Source organism: Oncorhynchus clarkii, chromosome 28, assembly GCF_045791955.1.
Source record: "Oncorhynchus clarkii lewisi isolate Uvic-CL-2024 chromosome 28, UVic_Ocla_1.0, whole genome shotgun sequence".
In the NCBI taxonomy this organism is placed as follows: Eukaryota; Metazoa; Chordata; class Actinopteri; order Salmoniformes; family Salmonidae; genus Oncorhynchus; species Oncorhynchus clarkii.
In genome coordinates this window covers 21,606,325-21,626,427 of record NC_092174.1, presented here as the reverse complement: position 1 = coordinate 21,626,427, position 20,103 = coordinate 21,606,325, and the positions used below count along the sequence as shown (strand labels likewise).

Below are 20,103 nucleotides of genomic sequence, written 5' to 3'. Positions count from 1 at the left end.
AGCCAAATTATGTATCTACAAACAAAACGTTAAATGTTAAATGTTTCAAGTCTGCTGTGAAGCGTTCATCCATGTAAGAGTCTAGCTACATTTTCAGATATATGTTTCTAATTTTGTCAGAAAGTTTTTTTTATTTATTGCAAGTTAAAGCGTACTGTTAGTTAGCTAGCAAATGTTAGCTTGCTGGCTCGATAGCTACCTAGCTAGCTACATGTCTAAACAAAAGGTTCCACTTCGGCCAGACAATAGTGACCCACCCACGTAGCTAGATGTGGCTGGTGTGTCGGTGTGTCGGGTAAGCGCCATCTAATAATAAGAAAACAACATGTTTTAAATATTTGTATCTGTTTTGGACATTGCTACTATGCTAGTAACCACTATGCTAGTAAACGTTTACACCGTCTGTGTCCTGTGCATGTGACAAATAAACATAGATTTTTATTTGATATAGCGTGTGTTTGTGTTTACCACATAGACTCACATGAGAATCCTTAAAGAGATGGGTGGGGCTAAGGCTTTAGAGGGTGTGAACGATGCTGAATGGGTGTAGACAAAGAAGAGCTCTCCAGTAGGTGTACCAAAACATGCAAGGGACATTTTCTCAAAACGTGGGTTTTCAAGTTTAGCAACTTCCAAAGCAGAATTACTTTTCCATTGTTCCTCAACTGCAGTGTAGGATATCTCATTTTCTAGCTCTGAGTCTCTACTTTTGTCCAAAGTAAAACGCACAATTTCAAATGTTGCTACATAACACCGAATCTAGGCGGTCAGTTACATTTCAACTCCGTATTGCAAGCGTGAATGTCTGACGGAAAACTTTTATGAGGCTTCTTTGAGCCACAGCTCATTCTAGGTGAGACAGCGTGGTATCGACAATCCTCATGACCAAGTGAAGAATCTTGTAGTGTGTAACCCCCTGTCTGTACCACATCCTTAAGTCTGCGCACCACTACGTTGGCAAAGCAAAATAAATAAATACAGGAAAGCCTGTTGTTTAATGTGAGAGGCTCAGTGACGTTAGGATTTTGAAAGTCGGCTTCAGTCCTTTATGTTGCCTACTTTGTAACATTCTCACCTTGGAAAACTGGCAAGACTGTGACTGTAGTATTGAGGTGTGTATGAGTGGATGGTCTCAACGACTTTATGTTGTTAACAGTTGCCCTGCCATGTGAAGTTTGCGTAAAGACAATACGTCTCAAGTTAAGTTTGTCTGTCCCATACAAGTTCAGTCTGCCCAAAAGCTTTTTCTTTCCTCCTTATGTAAGGAGGACCATATTCAGCTGTCAATCACTCACTTACATTAGCTTAAGTGTTCACATCTTTGTAACTGTGCAATCGTGCTGCCTTCAGGGCATGGGAACAGGTGTGAGGGAGCAAAATGGAAGTTAAACATGATTTCTGTTTATGTTTGAACCTCTGACTGTACAGTGCACCAAGTGGCAGAGCCAGGGAAAATGCAGCCACTGTGGCGAAGGTACAGTGGGGGGAGGAAGGCCACCAAATGCCAAACACGTCCACTGCTGCGCTTCCTTTTAAAGATCCCCCAACCAAAGAACCCTTTGAGTTTCGGCCTTTAGATTTCATTTGAAGAAACCACTCAGGCTGAAAATGACGTTTTTTCAAACTTTTCTTCCTCTCCCTTCTGTTTAATGGCAGCCCCCTCCAAAGAAAGGGTAAACAAAGTTAAGAAAGAGACCCACTTTCATCCGCTGGCGAGTTTGTAAAATTATGGATAGCTATTGAGCATTGTGTTCCCTCAACGGGCCTCTTAAATCTTCTCATCTCTTTTATTATTATTATTTTCAACAGTCCATTTGAGGTCTTTCAAAGGCTTTTCACCCCATATTTAGGTAATTTGTTGCGCTTGAACTCAACCTGCTCTGCCCCTTGTCTAGTGAATGGGAGATATAGGCATGGGATAAAACGGGTCTGCTGTTCTCAGGGCTCCCACACAGGAACACCCGTCTTCACATTAGTTATCACTTTGATTCCTTCAATTGATTCCTTCAATGTCCAAGGCTCACCAAAAGCATCTCAAATTCCCCCACCATTTCAAATCGAATCAACGTGCACTACCGGTCAAAAGTTTTAGAACACCTACTCATTCAAGGGTTTTTCATAATAGTGTAGACATCAGAACTATGAAATAACACATATGGAATCATGTAGTAACCAAGAAATATATTTTATATTTGAAATTCTTCAAAGTAGCCATGACAGCTTTACACACTCTTGGAATTTTCTCAACCAGCTTCACCTGGAATGCTTTTCCAACGGACTTGAAGGAGTTCCCACATATGCTGAGCACTTGTTGGTTGCTTTTCCTTCCCTCTGCGGTCCAACTCTTCCCAAACCATCTCAATTTAGTTGAGGTTGGGTGATTGTGGAGGCCAGGTCATCTGATGCAGCCCTCCATCACTCTCCTTCTTGGTCAAATAGCCCTTACACAGCCTGGAGGTATGTTGGGTCATTGTCCTGTTTGAAAACAAATGATGAGTCTGCCTAAGTGCGAACCAGATGGGATGGTGTATCGCTGCAGATTACTGTGGTAGCCATGCTGGTTAAGTGTGCCTTGAATTCTAAATAAATCACAGACAGTGATCACACCTCCTCTTCCATGCTTCACGGTGAGAACCACAAATGGGGAGATCATCTGTTCATCTACTCTGTGTCTCAACAAAGACACTGCTGTTGGAACCAAAAATCTCAAATTTGTCAATTTTTCGTGTTTCTTCTTATTGGTGTCCTTTAGTAATGGTTTCTTTGCAGCAAATCGACCATGAAGGCCTGATTCATGCAGTCTCCTCTGAACAGTTGATGTTGAGGTGTGTCTGTTACTTGAACTCTTTGAAGCATTTATTTGGGCTGCAATTTCTGATGCTGGTAACTCTAATAAACGTATCCTATCCTATCGTTTCTCTTTGCTTATTTGAGCTGTTCTTGCCATAATATGGACTTGGTATTTTACCAAATAGTGCTATCTTCTGTATACCACCCCTTCCTTGTCACAACACAACTTATTGGCTCAAAGGCATTAAGAAGGAAAGATATTCCACAAATGACCTTTTAACAAGCCACACCTGTTAATTGAAATACATTCCAGGTATCTCAAATATAAAATATATTTTGATTTGTTTAACACTTTAACACACTACATGAATTGTTTTGATGTCTTCACTATTATTCTACAATGTAGACAATCGTAAAAAAATAAAGAAAATCCTGGAATGAGTTGTAGGTGTGTCCAAACTTTTGACTGCTACTGTATATATTTTGTTGTTGTTGATTATTCACATGTTCACTAAGCTATGTTACATTGTATCTGGTTCCTGGAACTCTGACATAATTCCAAATAGGACCTAGAATCCTACAACCACCCCTGGACCAGTTATGTTGACCTAGCTAGAGACAAGGCCTTCAACCTGGCCATTGCACAAAAATGTTCCCCTGTTGAAGTTTTTCCCCCTCTTATATATTAGTTAATTTAATTTTAAGATTATGAAAGTATGCAGGAAGAATGAAATACCAGATACATTAGCACAATGAGCTGATGCCAACACATTCAAATTATCATTTTGATTCTATTTGAATGATTTTAGTAAATTCATTGTTACTCCAGAAATATTTGCTGTGTATGTAGGCTACGAGTCAAATATGATATTTTCAAACTTTTGGTAACCTATTCCCCCTCCAAAAAATGTGGGAATTTAGTTTTTTTCCCGCAAACCTCCACTTCTCATAGTATTTCAGCTCAACTACGATTGCTGCTGCTCTTCTAATTTGCTCATTGTTGAATCCACGTGAGGCGAACTCAAGTCACATATAACTCACTTTAATTTCCAGCAATGATCCCATATGTTTGTCAAATTGTGTATGTTGTGTGCTTTTTCCAGCCCGATTTGTTCCCAAGCTACTCCACTGAGCCCCATTCTCCCTGGAGGGGATCTGAGCTACACGCTATTTATAAAGAATTAACAGCTGGGGCCCTTCCAGCTAAATAACGGAGGGGAGAAATTATCATGGAAACTTCAGGTTAACCCAAGCGTTAGAGATTGCTCTCCTGTGTCCCTGAATGCTGCCAGGCTAAGCAAACGTCACACTTCAAACTGGAAGAAATGCTCAGGAAGTTGTTTTCCGACCAATGAATTTGTCCTTTTGTTGCCCAGACAAAGGCTGTCAGTCGCGCCAAAAAATGGCAGTTTAAAAAAAAATACTTTCTTTGGTTTCTGTCCTCCGTGTCATGTAGTCCTTCCAGCCTGAGAGATTCTCCAGAGCTACTTGCTGTCACTTTTCTGTTTCCCGGTCTGAACTGTTGAGTAAATTGAGGGTTATCCAAGTTTTCCATGTGCCAAGCCTTCGCACACCCCATCACTTACTTGGGAACCTAATCAGAGGTGATGAGATATTAAGTTAATTGCAATAAGGGACAGAGATCTTTATGCAGGCGGATTTAATAGGACCAAACATTAGCGTCTCCACGAGTGAGCTGGACAACTCTTCAGCACTGCACTGGATGCTACATCTATCACTAAAGAAGACTAGATGGAGAAAAAAATACATGTCATACCAATTAACAGAGGTCTCTACGATAAAGTTGAATGACTGCTAAACGCATCCCGTGACCCAGTCTACATCTGATATTAAAATGTGTTCTGTGATCGTATTGTGGACGTTACAGTGAGATGTTCTAGAGCACATATGTCAGAGTCAAGGCCCGCGGGCCACATCCGGCCCGCAAGAAGGTTTTTTACGGCCCCTGGGATGATCTTGATTTATTATTAGAACCGGCCCGCAGCAAGCCGGCAGCCCGCAGATCTTTTACACGCACCAATACTACATTTCCCACAATGCAAAGGTGACGCACCGAGCAGTAGGCTGCTTCATTTCAATATTTATTGGCACAGCAGTCGTCAGCATCACAGTAAAATTAACTTTCAGATACCCATCAAAAATGGCAAAACGGAAGGTGGATACTGAGAACCGGGGGTTTCAAACAAGGTGGGAGTCGGAGTATATGTTCACGAAGGTAGCTGGAAAACCTGTGTGTCTTCTGTGTGGAGAAAGTGTGGCGGTACTGAAAGAGTATAATCTGAGACGACATTATGAAACGAAACACGCGGACAAAAACAAGAATATGGACATGGAACAAAGGCTACAAAAGGCAGAGGAATTAAAACGAGGCCTCAAATCTCGACAGGCTCTGTTCAAAAAAGCCAAATCACAAGGCCAGGCTGCTGTCAAGGCCAGTTTTATTTTGGCAGAAGAGATCGCTAAATCAGCCCGGCCATTTACGGAGGGGGATTTCATCAAAAACTGCATGATTAAAGTTTGTGACGAAGTTTGCCCAGAAAAAAGGCAACTCTTTTTAAATGTGAGTCTGAGCAGAAACACCATTGCCGAGAGAGTAGACCAGTTGTCCATCAATCTAAAAGAGCAGCTTGTGAAAAAGGGAAAAGATTTTATTGCATATTCCTTGGCTGTGGATGAGAGCACCGACATTTCTGACATTGCCCAGTTGTCAATTTTCATCCGCGGAGTGGACTCCAACCTAAGCGTGACAGAGGAGTTTTTGGCTTTACGTCCTATGCATGGCACAACTACGGGGCATGATTTGTATGAAGAGGTGTCAAGATGTGTAAATGAGATGGAGCTGCCTTGGGAAAAACTCGTGGGTTTGATAACCGACGGAGCACCTGCGATGTGTGGACACAGGAGCGGACTGGTGGCGAAGATACGGGAAAAGATGCAAGAGGAAAACGCGACAGGTGAGCTGACAGCTTATCATTGTATCATACACCAGGAAGCGTTGTGCGGTAAAGCCTTGAAAATGGAGCATGTAATGAGCATCATCACGCGCACAGTTAACTTTATCAGAGCCAAAGGTTTGAATCACCGCCAGTTCAAGGCATTTCTGACGGAGTTAGAAACGGAGCATGGTGATTTGCCTTATCACACAGAGGTGCGATGGCTAAGCCAGGGAAAGGTGCTTCAAAGATGTTTCGAGCTTCGTGAGGAGATTTGTCTGTTCTTGGACAGCAAAGGGAAAGACACAACACAACTCCGAGACGAAATGTTTCTGTGTGAAATGGCTTTTCTGTGTGACATTACGAGTCATCTGAATGCAATAAACTTGCAGCTGCAGGGTCGGGATCGTGTCATCTCTGATATGTACAGTACAGTGAAGGCATTTAAAACCAAACTGACTCTGTGGGAGACGCAGATGCGGAAAGAAAATTTGAGCCACTTTCCCAGCTGCCAGACCATGAAAGAGAAGCTCTCTACCAGTGCGTTCCCGAGCACACAGTTGGCTGATAAAATAGGTATGCTTGCCGCTGACTTTCGACGCCAATTTGCTGACTTTGAAGCACAAAAAAGCAGGTTGGAACTGCTCGGTAACCCATTTGCTGTTGACGTGGAAAGCTCACCACCAAACCTCCAAATGGAGTTGATTGACCTCCAATGCAATGATGCACTGAGGGCAAAATATGCGGCAGTGGGTGCTGCGGAGTTCGCCCGTTTCCTCCCCGGCACAATGCCCCAGCTGCGCATCCAGGCTGCTCAAACGTTGTCTATGTTTGGCAGCACATACCTGTGTGAACAACTGTTTTCTTTGATGAACCTGAACAAAACATCACACAGAAGTCGACTTACTGCTGAACACCTCCACTCAATTCTGAGGATTTCTTCAGCTCAGAGCCTTACCCCGAACATTGATGAACTTGTGGAAAAGATGGGACACCACCAAGTATCACCCTCAACCTCAAACAAGTGAACATTACTGTGCAATCACATATTTAGAGTTTTTACTCAGTTCAAGTTTAAAAGTTAAAATTTAATATTTGTTTTCACTGCATGTTACTTCTCCTTAAACAAAGTGTTGTTTTTGATTAATAGATTTTTGCACTTTATTTTTTTGTATTTCAATCCAATTATATTTTAAAAATATTTCAGTTGAGTGGATGATAGAAAATTGCTATTATTGTTTTTTCTTTGAAGTAAATTTAGCCCACTTTTGCTAAAATAGAAAATATAGTCTACTGATGGTGCCTTGAATACCGGTTTCTTTCATTTAATGTTCATGTTATGGGGATATTTATATAAAGGAAATTTGTCTTTTGTGTCTGTTGAAAATTAAAGATTACTGACAGAGCCATAAGAAAATATTGCTTTATTTATCTGATCATATTGTAATATATTTGTTAGGTTTTCAGTAGGTTCAATTAGGTTCACTAGACTATATGCGTCATTTAAAATTTTTTCAATGAACATTCGAACAGTCCGGCCCTCGTCTTGTAGCTGATTTTTTTATTTGGCCCTCCGTCCATTTGACTTTGACACCCCTGTTCTAGAGGAACACACTCAGTACTCATTTTGAGCCTGATAGTTAGGCAATTGTTACTTTTGGGGGGGAAACAAATCGGTATCAACTAAAATAAATCAAATGAGGAGAAGGAACATAAGATTCATTCCTACTTTTGCTCAAGGGTAGCTAAAAATCCCACCACTCATAGGAAACATGAACCATGGAGTATCCAAGTAAATCTTATTCTGCTTGTGCAACGTTACAGTGCCTTCAGAAAATATTCAGACCCCTTAATTTTTTCCACATTTTGTTACATTACAGCCTTATTCTAACATTTATTAAATTATTTTCCCCCTCCTCATTCTAAACACAATACCCCCATAATGACATTATTGTAAATGTATTAAAAATAAACAGAAATACCTTATTTACCTAAGTATTCAGACCCTTTGCTATGAGACTCCAAATTGAGCTCAGGTGCATCCTGTTTCCATTGATCATCCCTGAGATGCTTCTACAACTGGATTGGAGTTCACCTGTGTTACATTCAATTGATTGGACATGATTTGGAAAGGCACACATCTGTCTATATAAGGTCCCACAGTTCACAGAGCATGTCAGAGCAAAAACCAAGCCATGAGGTTGAAGGAATTGTCCGTAGAGCTCCGAGACAGGATTGTGCCGAGGCACAGGCCTGGAAAAGAGTACCAAAACATTTCTGCAGCATTGAAGGTCCCCAAGAACACAGTGGCCTCCATCATTCTTAAATGGAAGAAGTTTGGAACCACCAAGACCAAAGCTGGCCGCCCGGCCAAACTGAGCAATCGGGGGAGAAGGGCCTTGGTCAGGGAGGTGACCAAGAACCCGATGGTCACTGACAGAGTTCCAGAGTTCCTCTGTGGAGATGGGAGAACCTTCCAGAAGGACAACCATCTCTGCAGCACTCCACCAATCAGGTCTTTATGGTAAAGTGGGCAGACGGAAGCCACTCCTCAGTAAAAGGCACATGACAGCTCACTTGGAGTTTGCCAAAAGACACCTAAAGGACTCACACCTTGAGAAACAAGATTCTCTGGTCTGATGAAACCAAGATTGAACTCTTTGACCTGAATGCCAAGAGTCACGTCTGGAGGAAACCTGGCACCATCTCTACGATGAAGCATGGTGGTGGCAGCATCATGCTGTGGGGATGTCAGGATAGAGAGAAAGATGAATGGATGAAAACCTGCTCCAGAGCACTCAGGACCTCAGACCGGGGCGAAGGTTCACCTTCCGACAGGACAAAGACCCTAAGCACACAGCCAAGACAACACAGAAGTGGCTTTGGGATAAGTCTCTGAATGTCCTTGAGTGGCCCTGCCAGAGCCCTGACTTGAACCCGATTGAACATCTCTGGAGAGACCTGAAAATAGCTGTGCAGCGACGCTCCCCATCCAACCTGACAGAGCTTGAGAGGATCTGAAGAGAAGAATGGGAGAAACTCCCCAAAAACAGGTAAGCCAAGCTTTTAGTATCATACCCAAGAAGACTCAAGGCTGTAATCACTGCCAAAGGTGCTTCAACAAAGTACTGAGTAAAGGATCTGAATTCTTGTGTGATATTTCAGTTTTTTATATTTAATACATTTGCAAAAATCTCTAAACCTGTTTTTGCTTTGTAATTATGGGGTACTGTGTACAGATTGATGAGGAAAAATAACAATTTAATCAGTCTTATAATAAGGCTGTAACATAACCAAATGTGGAAAAAGGTAAGGGGTCTGAATACTTTCCGAATGCACTGTACATTGGAAATTCTCTGAGTAGCTTGTCCCTCTACGTTAGCACTGATATTTTGATGCTGCCAATTAAAAAAAAAAAAACATAGCTATTACATTTGTCTTGCCTGCAATATAAGGGCATGACTGTTTCATGGACTCTGTTTCCTCCTCTCAAGACCCAAAACTAGAAATTAGACGACCCAAAACAGAATAAGATCAATGACAAATGTATTTTTTATGTGTCTTCCTATTATTTCAGGAAAAAGCTTTGTGTGTCAAGTGGTGGGATAAAAGTCATGTTTGTTGGAGCTTGCCTTTGCAATATTTGTATATATATATATATATATATATATATATATATATATATATATATATATATATATATATATATATATATATACATATATATATATATATGTATATATATACATATATATATATATGTATATACATATATATATATATATGTATATATATACATATATATATATATATATGTATATATATACATATATATATATATATATATATATATATATATATATATATATATATATATATATATATATATATATATATATATATATATATGTATGTGTGTGTGTGTGTGTGTGTGTGTGTGTGTGTGTGTGTGTGTGTGTGTGTGTGTGTGTGTGTGTGTGTGTGTGTGCGTGCGTGCGTCGGTATCTCTAGTCTGAATACCAACTGAGTGAGATCTGGAAACGGCACATCCAGCAGGGCAGTAAGTTGCGAAGTGACATGTTTGGTCAGCAGTAGTAATTTAGCCCACACTGAAGACCCTTGTTTGCTTGTCAATAGAGGCAGCGTGCTCTGAATAGGAAAGAGTCCCAAAGGCAGCTAATTTCAAACATGGGAGCATTCTGTGCCACTTTAAGGCTTGTTTTGGTTTTATTTCTATTAGATTGAAATGTTGTGTAATAGGAAGATTTTCTATCTTATTGCTGATATAACGGTAGGCTTATCCTTTCAAGAAGCATGAGAATATCCTTTGCAAAAAAATGCTTGCAGATTTGATGTTCTAGAGAACTCAACTCAAATGCTTGAAATGGGTGAGATCTACTCTCTGATAGGAGCGTAGTAGGAAATAAAAACTGCAAGTTTAGATTTGAAATGGAACTCCCAATGCTACGCCCCCTTCCCTCTCTCGTGTTCTCTCTCTCTCTCTCTCTCTCCTTTCTCACTCTCTGGCAGGACTGTGGCCTACCCCTGCTCCATAGCAACTGGCCTTTCTCAGGCTGCCGGGCCACCTCATTGATGGGCTGTGCACAGCCAGGCGACCCTTTCTAAATTCTTGCATGCCTTAGTCGGAAGTTGTCCTGTCCCAATGGCCTCCATCACCCTGCCCCCCGCCACTACCATATTCAGGGTCATTAGTGTGAGGAGTGTGGTGGTGAGTTCTGAGGAAGGTCCCCGTCTCCCTGTCTCGTTTGGGGTTAGCCTATATATTCTTAGCAGCAGGGTTGTGTGCGATGGGCAAGGTATGACCTGGGTATGACTGACACCCAGTAGGGAGGTGCCTGGAAAAGGTTAACCAGTTGACCCCCATCATCTGTCCTGGGAGATCTGTCTGTCTCAGTTCAATCTCTAGACTCCACAATCACGCTCTTGCTCTCTTCCCAAGGGACTATGCCATTGGATCTGACTTTTTAATGACAAATCCTTATGTGGGAATGTTAGTTTAAATGATTTAGAATTTACACTCAAGCAGTAGTTGTAAAGGGGGAAAACATTTAAACATTTAACAGATCCGGGCAATTACAGAACATGGCATCTGTGATGTTTAATTGGAGCTAAATAGCAGACATAACAGAGCAATTAGGGAAACAAGTTCCCCAACATGTCAACTGGCTTTTATAGTAATCTTGTCTCTTTTCATGGTTGTAGTCACCCTCTCCACAACACTCTCCTTTCAACTATTGATAAGCGGCAGGCAAAATAGCGCAGTGCAAAATCCTCATTAAATCTGACCTATTCTGTGGTGTACAGGCTCTCTGGTGGCTGACTAATAGGAGTTGGCTGCGGACCCTGTGAAGTTTCTAATGACCTACAGTGTCAGAATCCCCCACCGCCAGGCTTGTGGCTGCCTGGGCCTCATATGGAACCCCAGAGGAGCTCTGCATGTGTGTAATTTATTCTGCTATCCCACACACTCGCTCGTCTGCAGACGTTTACTACTAAAGAGCATGCAGAAAGTGTGCTGTTGCCTAGCTAAGCAATTTCATTCCTCCTCATGGAATAAAAAATGATTAGCCCACTTTTCATGTATATTTCTGGAATTGTAGAAAAGCTGAAGAACATACTCACATCCAGGTACTCTTTTGCAGGTGCTGGATTTGTAGGGGATAAAAACACTGCACATGGCTGTTCATGCTCCCAGGTGATGTTACCGATACAACGTTTCGACCCTTAGGTTTCCATCAGCCATCATATTTCTGGAATTTAGCATGCATGAAAATGTATCTGATTTAGCCTTCATCTCTGGTCAGTTATTTTTTCTACACGTTGTTTTATAGCATTTCATTTGTGTATATAAAAAACATTAAATGATTTCCACTACCTTGATTACTAGCATAACTTGCCCCATTATGTTGTTCATTTCAAAATAAACTTTTCTGCTAATCAAATTTCAAATGTCCTAAATTCTATTTAGCAAATAGTAGCCTAATTGCTGGAATATTTGTTTTGCTCTTTACAATAGCAATAGTGCACAATTACTTTTCTGTTTCTTTTTAAACTAATGTCTGTACGTACTCATTTCCTCCAATGAGGGTATGGTAATTTGCCTTTAAAGTCATGTTCCAACACTGATTGAGAAATCAATACTTTCTGTCTGCATTCTACAGCTCATCACATTAACTCATGGAGTCTATTCACTGAAGTGGTTGCCTCCATTGTCCGCCACCATCAAATGTCTATTAGGCTCCATGACAGGTGTCAGTCAACTTTTGACCCCACTAACTGGATACTCTGAGGACTTGGCCATAAGCAGAGTTTGAAAAGCCCTCCTTTGTGACATATTTTGGAATCTCTTCCCATAAATTGTGATGCAATTATGGTTCTCGCAATGCTGTCACGAATTGGTTGACCAGACATTGTCAAGAGTGGAAATAATATGTTTGCACTACATACAGGGAGGAATTGGCCATGTCAAGGGAGAGGGATTTGAGAGTCAAGTGTTCATGAATGGGAGTGTTGGTGGTCTGGATGCAGCTGCTTTGAAAAAAAGTGGAAGAAATTTAGAGACAGCAAGGGTAGTGAGTCCAGTGGAAGCGTACGGCTCCTCACTTTTTCTTTAGTCTCTTGAGGAAGGCTTGGCAGGAGCCCTGACTCCAGGCAGCTAAACCAGCAACTCCCCTCGCTCTGTATTCAGCCAAGGTGCTGGAATGACAACGACCCATTCATTGTGGAGGTAGAGGCAAAGGCTGTGGATCTCGCCTGTCTTTTTGGGAATGGGAGGGGGGGGGATTTTCCTGAAATCGTGAAGTACAACAGAAGGGGGACACTGAGAGGGAGGGCAAGCAAAAGCGAGGGAGGGAAGGAGAGAGGAAGGGAGGGCGAGTGAGAGGGCTACTATGCCGCATGATTGAGAGAGGCAGAGAGGAAACAGAACTCCATCAGATGAAATGAGGTGAAAATAATTCAGGCATTAATCAACCCCGGGCAAAAGGAGGCTGTTATTTTTTTCCCTCTTTCTGCGGAACCGAAAGGAAAGGTGTGAATGAAGAACTCAGGAGTGGAAACGAGAGAACCACTGGGCACTATCAAATAATGTCAGAGTCCAACAGCAATGCAGCCTGTACAGCCGACCAGGTCAGTTTTTTTCTCTCATTCTTTTCATCTTGTGTCCTATTTGATACACAGATGTGATACATTTGATCTCAAGCAAAATGTTGTCATTTTGTCAGCTCATGGAGAACACTTCCGACAGTTACTAACAGGAAAGAAAATAAATTAAATCAAAGTAATTTTGGATTTTTCAAATTAGAGGGAGAGAGTGAATCCAAACTATCAAAGCAGCAATTGTGTGGAGCTGCCCGGACGACGGTTCAAGGTCCTGAAAGAATTGAATTAATCAAGACGACCTATTGTCTGAACTGCCTTATTTTTCTGCGATCATTCAGGGTGTCTGTGACGACTCAATAGCCCCCATACCACGTGAGGAGGGGGATACAGCTCTTTAAAAACCAGACCACGTGTCGCGGAACTTAAAAGTTTTTATAACTAATTGCAGTGGGAAGTTCTGGTGGTGCTGGCAGAGGGGTGTGTGATAGTTTCTAAGGAAGTGGGCAGGGTAACTGTGAAAGAGTGGGAAAAGTGTCCTAAAAAGTGGGGTTGGCTCATATGTTATTTCTCTCTTCCTTTGCCCCTCTTTAGTGGCCAAGGGACTTGTCAGTTAAACAATTCCACCAAAAGATTTGTTTAAAATAAAATATATAGATATCCGTTATGGCACTTTGTTCCTTGCCGATTTATATGGAGCGCCAAGTCTTGTCACGTCCTTTGGTTGGCCGCTGTCAAGACTGAGCAAGCCTCCTATAGTTCAGTAGCAAATACAAAGAAACGGGCCGTTGAGACCATTGCATATACTTTTAAAGAAACATTTCTATGAAGAGAAAAAATGGCATTGCTTGCGGTAGGTAAAGCTTGAATTTAGCAATATTATTTTGAGATATACAGTATATTTTGATTGTACAGTGTACGCCCTTGTTTTGAAGTGTGTGTAAAGTTCATGTAGAGTCTATTTGTTACGGCCATGGATCTAAATGAATGTACTGTGCCCTTAGTAGTCTAGGGGCACTTTAGGTGTTGACTAGTAGTCATCTAGATTTCTCTATCTGTAGAACAGTGCTTCTTTTACAATGCTGTTTTACCACAAAAATGTTTTTGAAAGCCAATATTTATTGCTATAACTCTCCAAAGGCTCTGGGCTGTTCGGTATAACGCTTGTCTATTTGGTCTAACTTGACCATTCTCCATGTATGGTTTTATTTTCTTCCTGCATGACCTAGCTAATACTGAACATGACATAGGTTGTTCTAGTGTGTGTCCAAATACTCTATTTAGACCTTTGAGTTTCCTATGCCATTTGCAGACTTATCTTCGTTCACTTTGTCAGCGCCTCGCCTCGCCTCCCATCGCCCCCTTTATTAGGATGTACACGGATTTGAGTGACTGTCTTCTCATCTATGTGTGTTTATTTACACTTCAGATTAAGTGATGGCCCATGGTGCTTGTGACAAAGGATGCAATAAATGTTTGAAGAGTTATTTCCTTAAATTATATAATGTCCCTCTGATTCAGTCCTGGTATGGGTCATGCTTTGGAATCTAGGTCTATTTGATATTGTGTGCTTCAGAAAGTTTAGGTTTCAGGTAACATCAACATCAGTGTATACCTGGTGCTGTATGTCATGTATAATTGTCACTATGCTATAGACATATCCCTAAAAGTTGATATAGACCACATACTATTTGATTGGTGAATTGTATGGTAAGCCGTTTGAGGCTAAGGTTTTGTTGAGTGAAGTTATATTGAGAAGGTTAATTGACTAAGGGACAGAAGTTGTTGGATGTGAACTGATATATCTGACAGGACGATGTGTCACATAGAGAGGTCTAGGATCAGGTGCAGCTGACACGACAGACCCTTCAGACAGACAGTGCCTTGTCGCTTTGTATAGGACAGCTACCTACCTACCATACAGCCACACAACCCTGACTGACTATCATGTGTCATAAGTTTCTCTCTCCGCACCAAAGGGGAGCTATAGCTACTAGCTACTTTTATGGTATAGGCTACTGCTAAAACCGCTTCATCTTTTTCAATTTGTTGTTCTCTAAATACATTTTCTGTTTCAAGCCCCAAGTCAAGCCCCATTTCCTTGTTCATAAAGGAGCCTGTCTAGCCTACATGAGTTCTCTGCAGTAGTCCGACCCCACTGTAGGAATACAGTTGTCTAAGGTCATCTGCGATTGTAAAGCATGCTTGAGTAATAATTGAAGTAATAAGAGCTTCAGAAGATTTTCTAATTGCATGGTAGGGTAGTGTAGGCACCTCTGACTTAGTCTGACATCCTTTAACAATGAGGAAGAAAAGAAGATAGTTTGGCTTCATTTGGTGGTGTTATTGTTTGAAATCTGCTTGAAATTGTTTCTGGTGTCTGGAGCCATGATAGATTGTAGTTTGGGAATAGGCTACAGCTTGCAAGATTTCTTTATTGGTTTTGATGTAAAGATTTGACCACAAATTGTTGTTTAATCCTTATATATTTCTGTTTTATTTACTAAATTGTAGTGGGGTGATTTTATGCCTCAAAATGAAGTAAGTGCCTTGATTTAGCCTAGATATCACTGACACTGAAGTCTCTTTATTTTGTCCGAACAGTTTTCAATTGGACAAGAAAATATTGCAGTTGAAAACTTGGCTTGGAATGATTGACCCAAATGATTTCACTATACATTAACAGATTTTATAGATCATGACAGACTGTCAGAACGTTAATGAGGGCTGTTTAATGAGAGGTGTAGGTTTTGGAGCAGATTACTGCTGTTCTTAAGTCTGGGTACGAGAGTTATATTATTGTACTGCATATTTCACTTCAATACCCTGTGGAGAAGTTTGATTGCAATGTTAGACTAATTCTGCAATACTGTAATAAGATTAACTCCTGTGAAAATATCCCTCATGTTCTTTCACCAACGGTTTACAAAAGAGGGGGATTAATTGCTTCTTATTATAGCGGATAAATGGACTCTGAAATGATGGGATTGATTTAAAATACCAACGGTATGCTACTATTTAGGCCTAGTTTCTGTAAACATGTAATTGTGTTTTTATTAAGCAATGGGTGTTGAATGAGCTAAATCAGTGATTTTCAGTTCCCAATGTATAGTTGAAGTACCATAATTAGGTACCACTGATGCTCCCCGATATTCACTCCACCTGACTCCAATCCAACATTCATTTCCCCTTTTTTTCTGGCCTATTTTGAGCGCTCCCATCTGGGTTCAGGTGGTGGTAAGAGGGCCAGTATAGGGAGCGGAAGTCAGAGGTGGGAGTGTTTACGTGAAGGGGGAGAGAGAGCGGGGTCAGGCAGCAGAAGAGCGAGTGCACAGTCGTATGTGTGCTCAGGGCCTCTTGCTCTCCCTGTGCTGTGGGCTCTGTCTCTATCCATGCTGTGCTCATGGACCCACAGCTGGCGGAGGGGAGAGGCAGCTAGCCCCACACTGCAATACAACACAGCCTAGCTGGCTGGACATGTTCTCACTGCTGTATAGAAACAATCAAATAATTTACTGCTAGTGAGATCAGTATGAAGAACCAGCGGACATATAGGCTTCGTCCCAAAAAGGCTCCGTATTCCCTTTTATAGAGCACTAGGCCTATAAAGGGAATAGGGTGCCATTTGGGATGCAATACATAGTGTTCCATCTGATTTAGCAGACATACTGCAGATAATAAACGCAGATAGGACTGCCCAATGTGAACTTCCTTTGATGTAAGAAATACAATATAAGATGTAATTGCTTTAGGCCATTTTCAAACATAACTTCCTTGACTGAAATGGCCTATGTGGTGTGGATTTGACAGCTGTACAACAATAGCAGCGATTGATTTGTCTGGTAGTTGGTGTTAAATCACACAGCTGAGCCCAGACATGTGTTCTAAAACTTTGACCGGTAGTGTTGCGGAGTGGATTCAGTTGCTAGTTGGGTGTCATGCCATTACAAGCGTGGATGTTTTGTGTGGTTGATTAGCATGGATGTCAGCACGGTTCACCCCGCTACCATCTATGAGGTGGAGAACGTACAGGTCCATCAAAGCTGGGCCCGAGAGAGACGTTTCTCAGTCTATCTCCACGCCCCCGCCCATTACCGTGCCCTTAATCTTAGTCACTGCCACTGTATACTGAACAAAAATATAAACGTAACATGCAAGAAAGAATTTTACTGAGTTACAATTCATATAAGGAAATCTGTCTATTAAAATAAATGAATTAGACCTGAATCTATGGATTTCCCATGACTGGGTATACAGATATGCATTGGTGGGTTACAGATACCTTTAGAAAAAGTAAGGGAGTGGATCATAACCAGTCAGTATTTAGTGTGACCACCATTTGCCTCATGCAGCGCAACACATCTCCTTCGCTTAGAGTTGATCAGGCTGGTGATTGTGGTCCTGCTGAATGTTGTCCCACTCCTCTTCAATGGCTGTGCAAAGTTGTGGCAATTGGAACGCGCTGTCGTACACGTCTATCCAGAGCATCCCAAACATGCTCAATGGGTGACATGTCTGGTGAGTATGCAGGCCATGGAAGAACTGGGAGATTTTCAACTTCTAGGAATTTTGTACAGATCCTTGCGATATGGGGCCGTGCATTATCATGCTGAAACATAAGGTGATGGCGGAGGATGAATAGCACGACAATGGGCCTCAGGATCTCGTCACGGTATCTCTGTGCATTCAAATTGCCATCAATAAAATGTAATTGTGTTGGTTGTCTGTAGCTTATGCCTTCCCATACCATAACCCCACCGCCACCATGGGGCACTCTGTTCACAACGTTGATGTCAGCAAACCGCTCGCCCACACAACGCCATACACATTGTCTATGGTTCTTTAAAACAATGTTGTATGTGGCTTATGGTAGAGAAATTAACATACAATTACCTGGCGATAGCTCTGGTGGATATTCCTAGAGTGAGAGTGTCAATTTCAAGCTCCCTCAAAACTTGAGACATGTGTGGCATTGTGTTGTGTGACAAAATTGCATATTTTATAGTGGTGCATCTGGGTGATGATAATGCTGTTTAATCATCTTCTTGATATGGCACCCCTGTCAGGTGGATGGATTATCTTGGCAAAGGTGAAATGCTCACTAAAATGGCTGTAAACAAATTTGTGAACAAAATTTGAGAGAAATACATTTTTTTGTGCGTATGGAAAATGTCTGGGATCTTTTATTTCAGCTCATGTGACATGGGACCAACACTGTACATGTTGGTTTGTTCAATGTACATAGTCATTGAACATTGGTGACTTGTAATAATGTTTACATACTATTTCAACCACTTTATATGTATTCATCCCCCTTGGCGTTTTTCCTATTTTTGTTGCATTACAACCTGTAATTTAACTTGATTTTTATTTTAATTTCATGTAATGGACATACATGAAATAGGCCAAATTGGTGAAGTGAAAAATAAAAAATAAAAAATTGGTGTATGCATATGTATTCACCCCTTTTGCTATGAAGCCCCTAAATAAGATCTGATGCAACCAGTTACCTTCAGAAGTCACATAATTGGTTAAATAATTAGTGCAATCTAAGTGTCACATGTTCTGTCACATGATCTCAGTATATACAGTTGAAGTCGGAAGTTTACATACACTTTAGCCAACTACATTTAAACTCAGTTTTTCACAATTCCTGACATTTAATCCTAGTAAAAATTATTCCCTATTTTAGGTCAGTTAGGATCACCACTTTATTTTAAGAATGTGAAATGTCCGAATAATAGTATAGAGAATGATTTATTTCAGCTTTTATTTCTTTCATCACATTCCCAGTGGGTCAGAAGTTTACATACACTCAATTAGTATTTGGTAGCATTGCCTTTAAATTGTTTAACTTGGGTCAAACGTTTCGGGTAGCCTTCCACAAGCTTCCCACAATAAGATGAGTGAATTTTGTCCCATTTCTACTGACAGAGCTGGTGTAACTGAGTCAGGTTTGTAGGCCTCCTTGCTCGCACATGCTTTTTCAGTTCTGCCCACAAATTTTCTATCGGATTGAGGTCAGGGCTTTGTGACGACCACTCTAATACCTTGACTTTGTTGTCTTTAAGCCATTTTGCCACAACATTGGAAGTATGCTTGGGGTCATTGTCCATTTGGAAGCTTCCTGACTGATGTCTTGAGATGTTGCTTCAATATATCCACCTAAATTTCCTCCCTCATAATGCCATCTAATTTGTGAAGTCCACCAGCCCCTCCTGCAGCAAAGCACCCCCACAACATGATGCTGCCACCCCGTGCTTTACGGTTGGGATGGTGTTCTTCAGCTTGCAAACCTCCCCCTTTTTCCTCCAAATATAACAATGGTCATTATGGCCAAACAGTTCTATTTATGTTTCATCAGACCAGAGGACATTTCTCCAAAAAGTATGATCTTTGTCCCCATGTGCAGTTGCAAACCATAGTCTGGCTTTTTTATGACGGTTTTGGAGCAGTGGCTTCTTCCTTGCTGAGCGGCCTTTCAGGTTATGTCAATATAGGACTCGTTTTACTGTGGATATAGATACTTTTGTACCTGTTTTCTCCAGCATCTTCACAAGGTCCTTTGCGGTTGTTCTGGGATTTATTTGCACTTTTCGCATCAAAGTACGTTCATCTCTAGGAGACAGAATGCGTCTCTTTCCTGAGCGGTGTGACAGCTGCGTGGTCCCATGGTGTTTATACTTGCGTACTGTTGTCTGTACAGATGAACGTGGTACCTTCAGGCATTTGGAAATTGCTCCCAAGGATGATCCAGACTTGTGGAGGTCTACAATTTATTTTCTGAGGTCTTGGCTGATTTATTTTGATTTTCCCATGATGTCAAGCAAAGAGGCACAGAGTTTGAAGGTAGGCCTTGAAGAATATCCACAGGTACACCTCCAATTGACTCAAATGATATTAATTAGCCTATCAGAAGCTTCTATAGGAATGACATCATTTTCTGGAATTTTCCTAGCTGTTTAAAGGCACAGTCAACTTGGTGTATGTAAACTTTTGATCCACTGGAATTGTGATACAGTGAAAGTGAAATAATCTGTCTGTAAACAAAAATTACTTGTGTCATGCACAAAGTAGATGTCCTAACTAGAGGTCGACCGATTATGATTTTTCAACACCGATACCGATTATTGGAGGACCAAAAAAGCCGATACCAATTAATCGGTCGATTTAAAAAATAAAAAAAATATATATATTTATTTTTTTTTGTGAATTTTTTTTAATGTATTTGTAATAATGA

At 41.1% G+C, this 20,103-nt stretch overlaps 1 protein-coding gene across 4 annotated transcripts in view; it reads left to right on the top strand.

The window, feature by feature from the left end:
* The window catches only part of LOC139386479 (sodium- and chloride-dependent glycine transporter 1-like), an 85,943-nt gene that overhangs the window by 25,588 nt on the left and 40,252 nt on the right, over nucleotides 1-20,103 (top strand). Inside the window, exon 1 of one of the 4 annotated variants that reach the window (XM_071132033.1) lies at nucleotides 12,688-12,893. The exons of the other annotated variants lie outside the window; for them this stretch is intronic. Coding sequence (XP_070988134.1) covers nucleotides 12,852-12,893 — 42 coding nt within the window. The 5' untranslated portion in view covers nucleotides 12,688-12,851. Of the gene's footprint in view, nucleotides 1-12,687; nucleotides 12,894-20,103 lie in introns of those variants that run through there. 4 annotated transcript variants of the gene reach the window in all.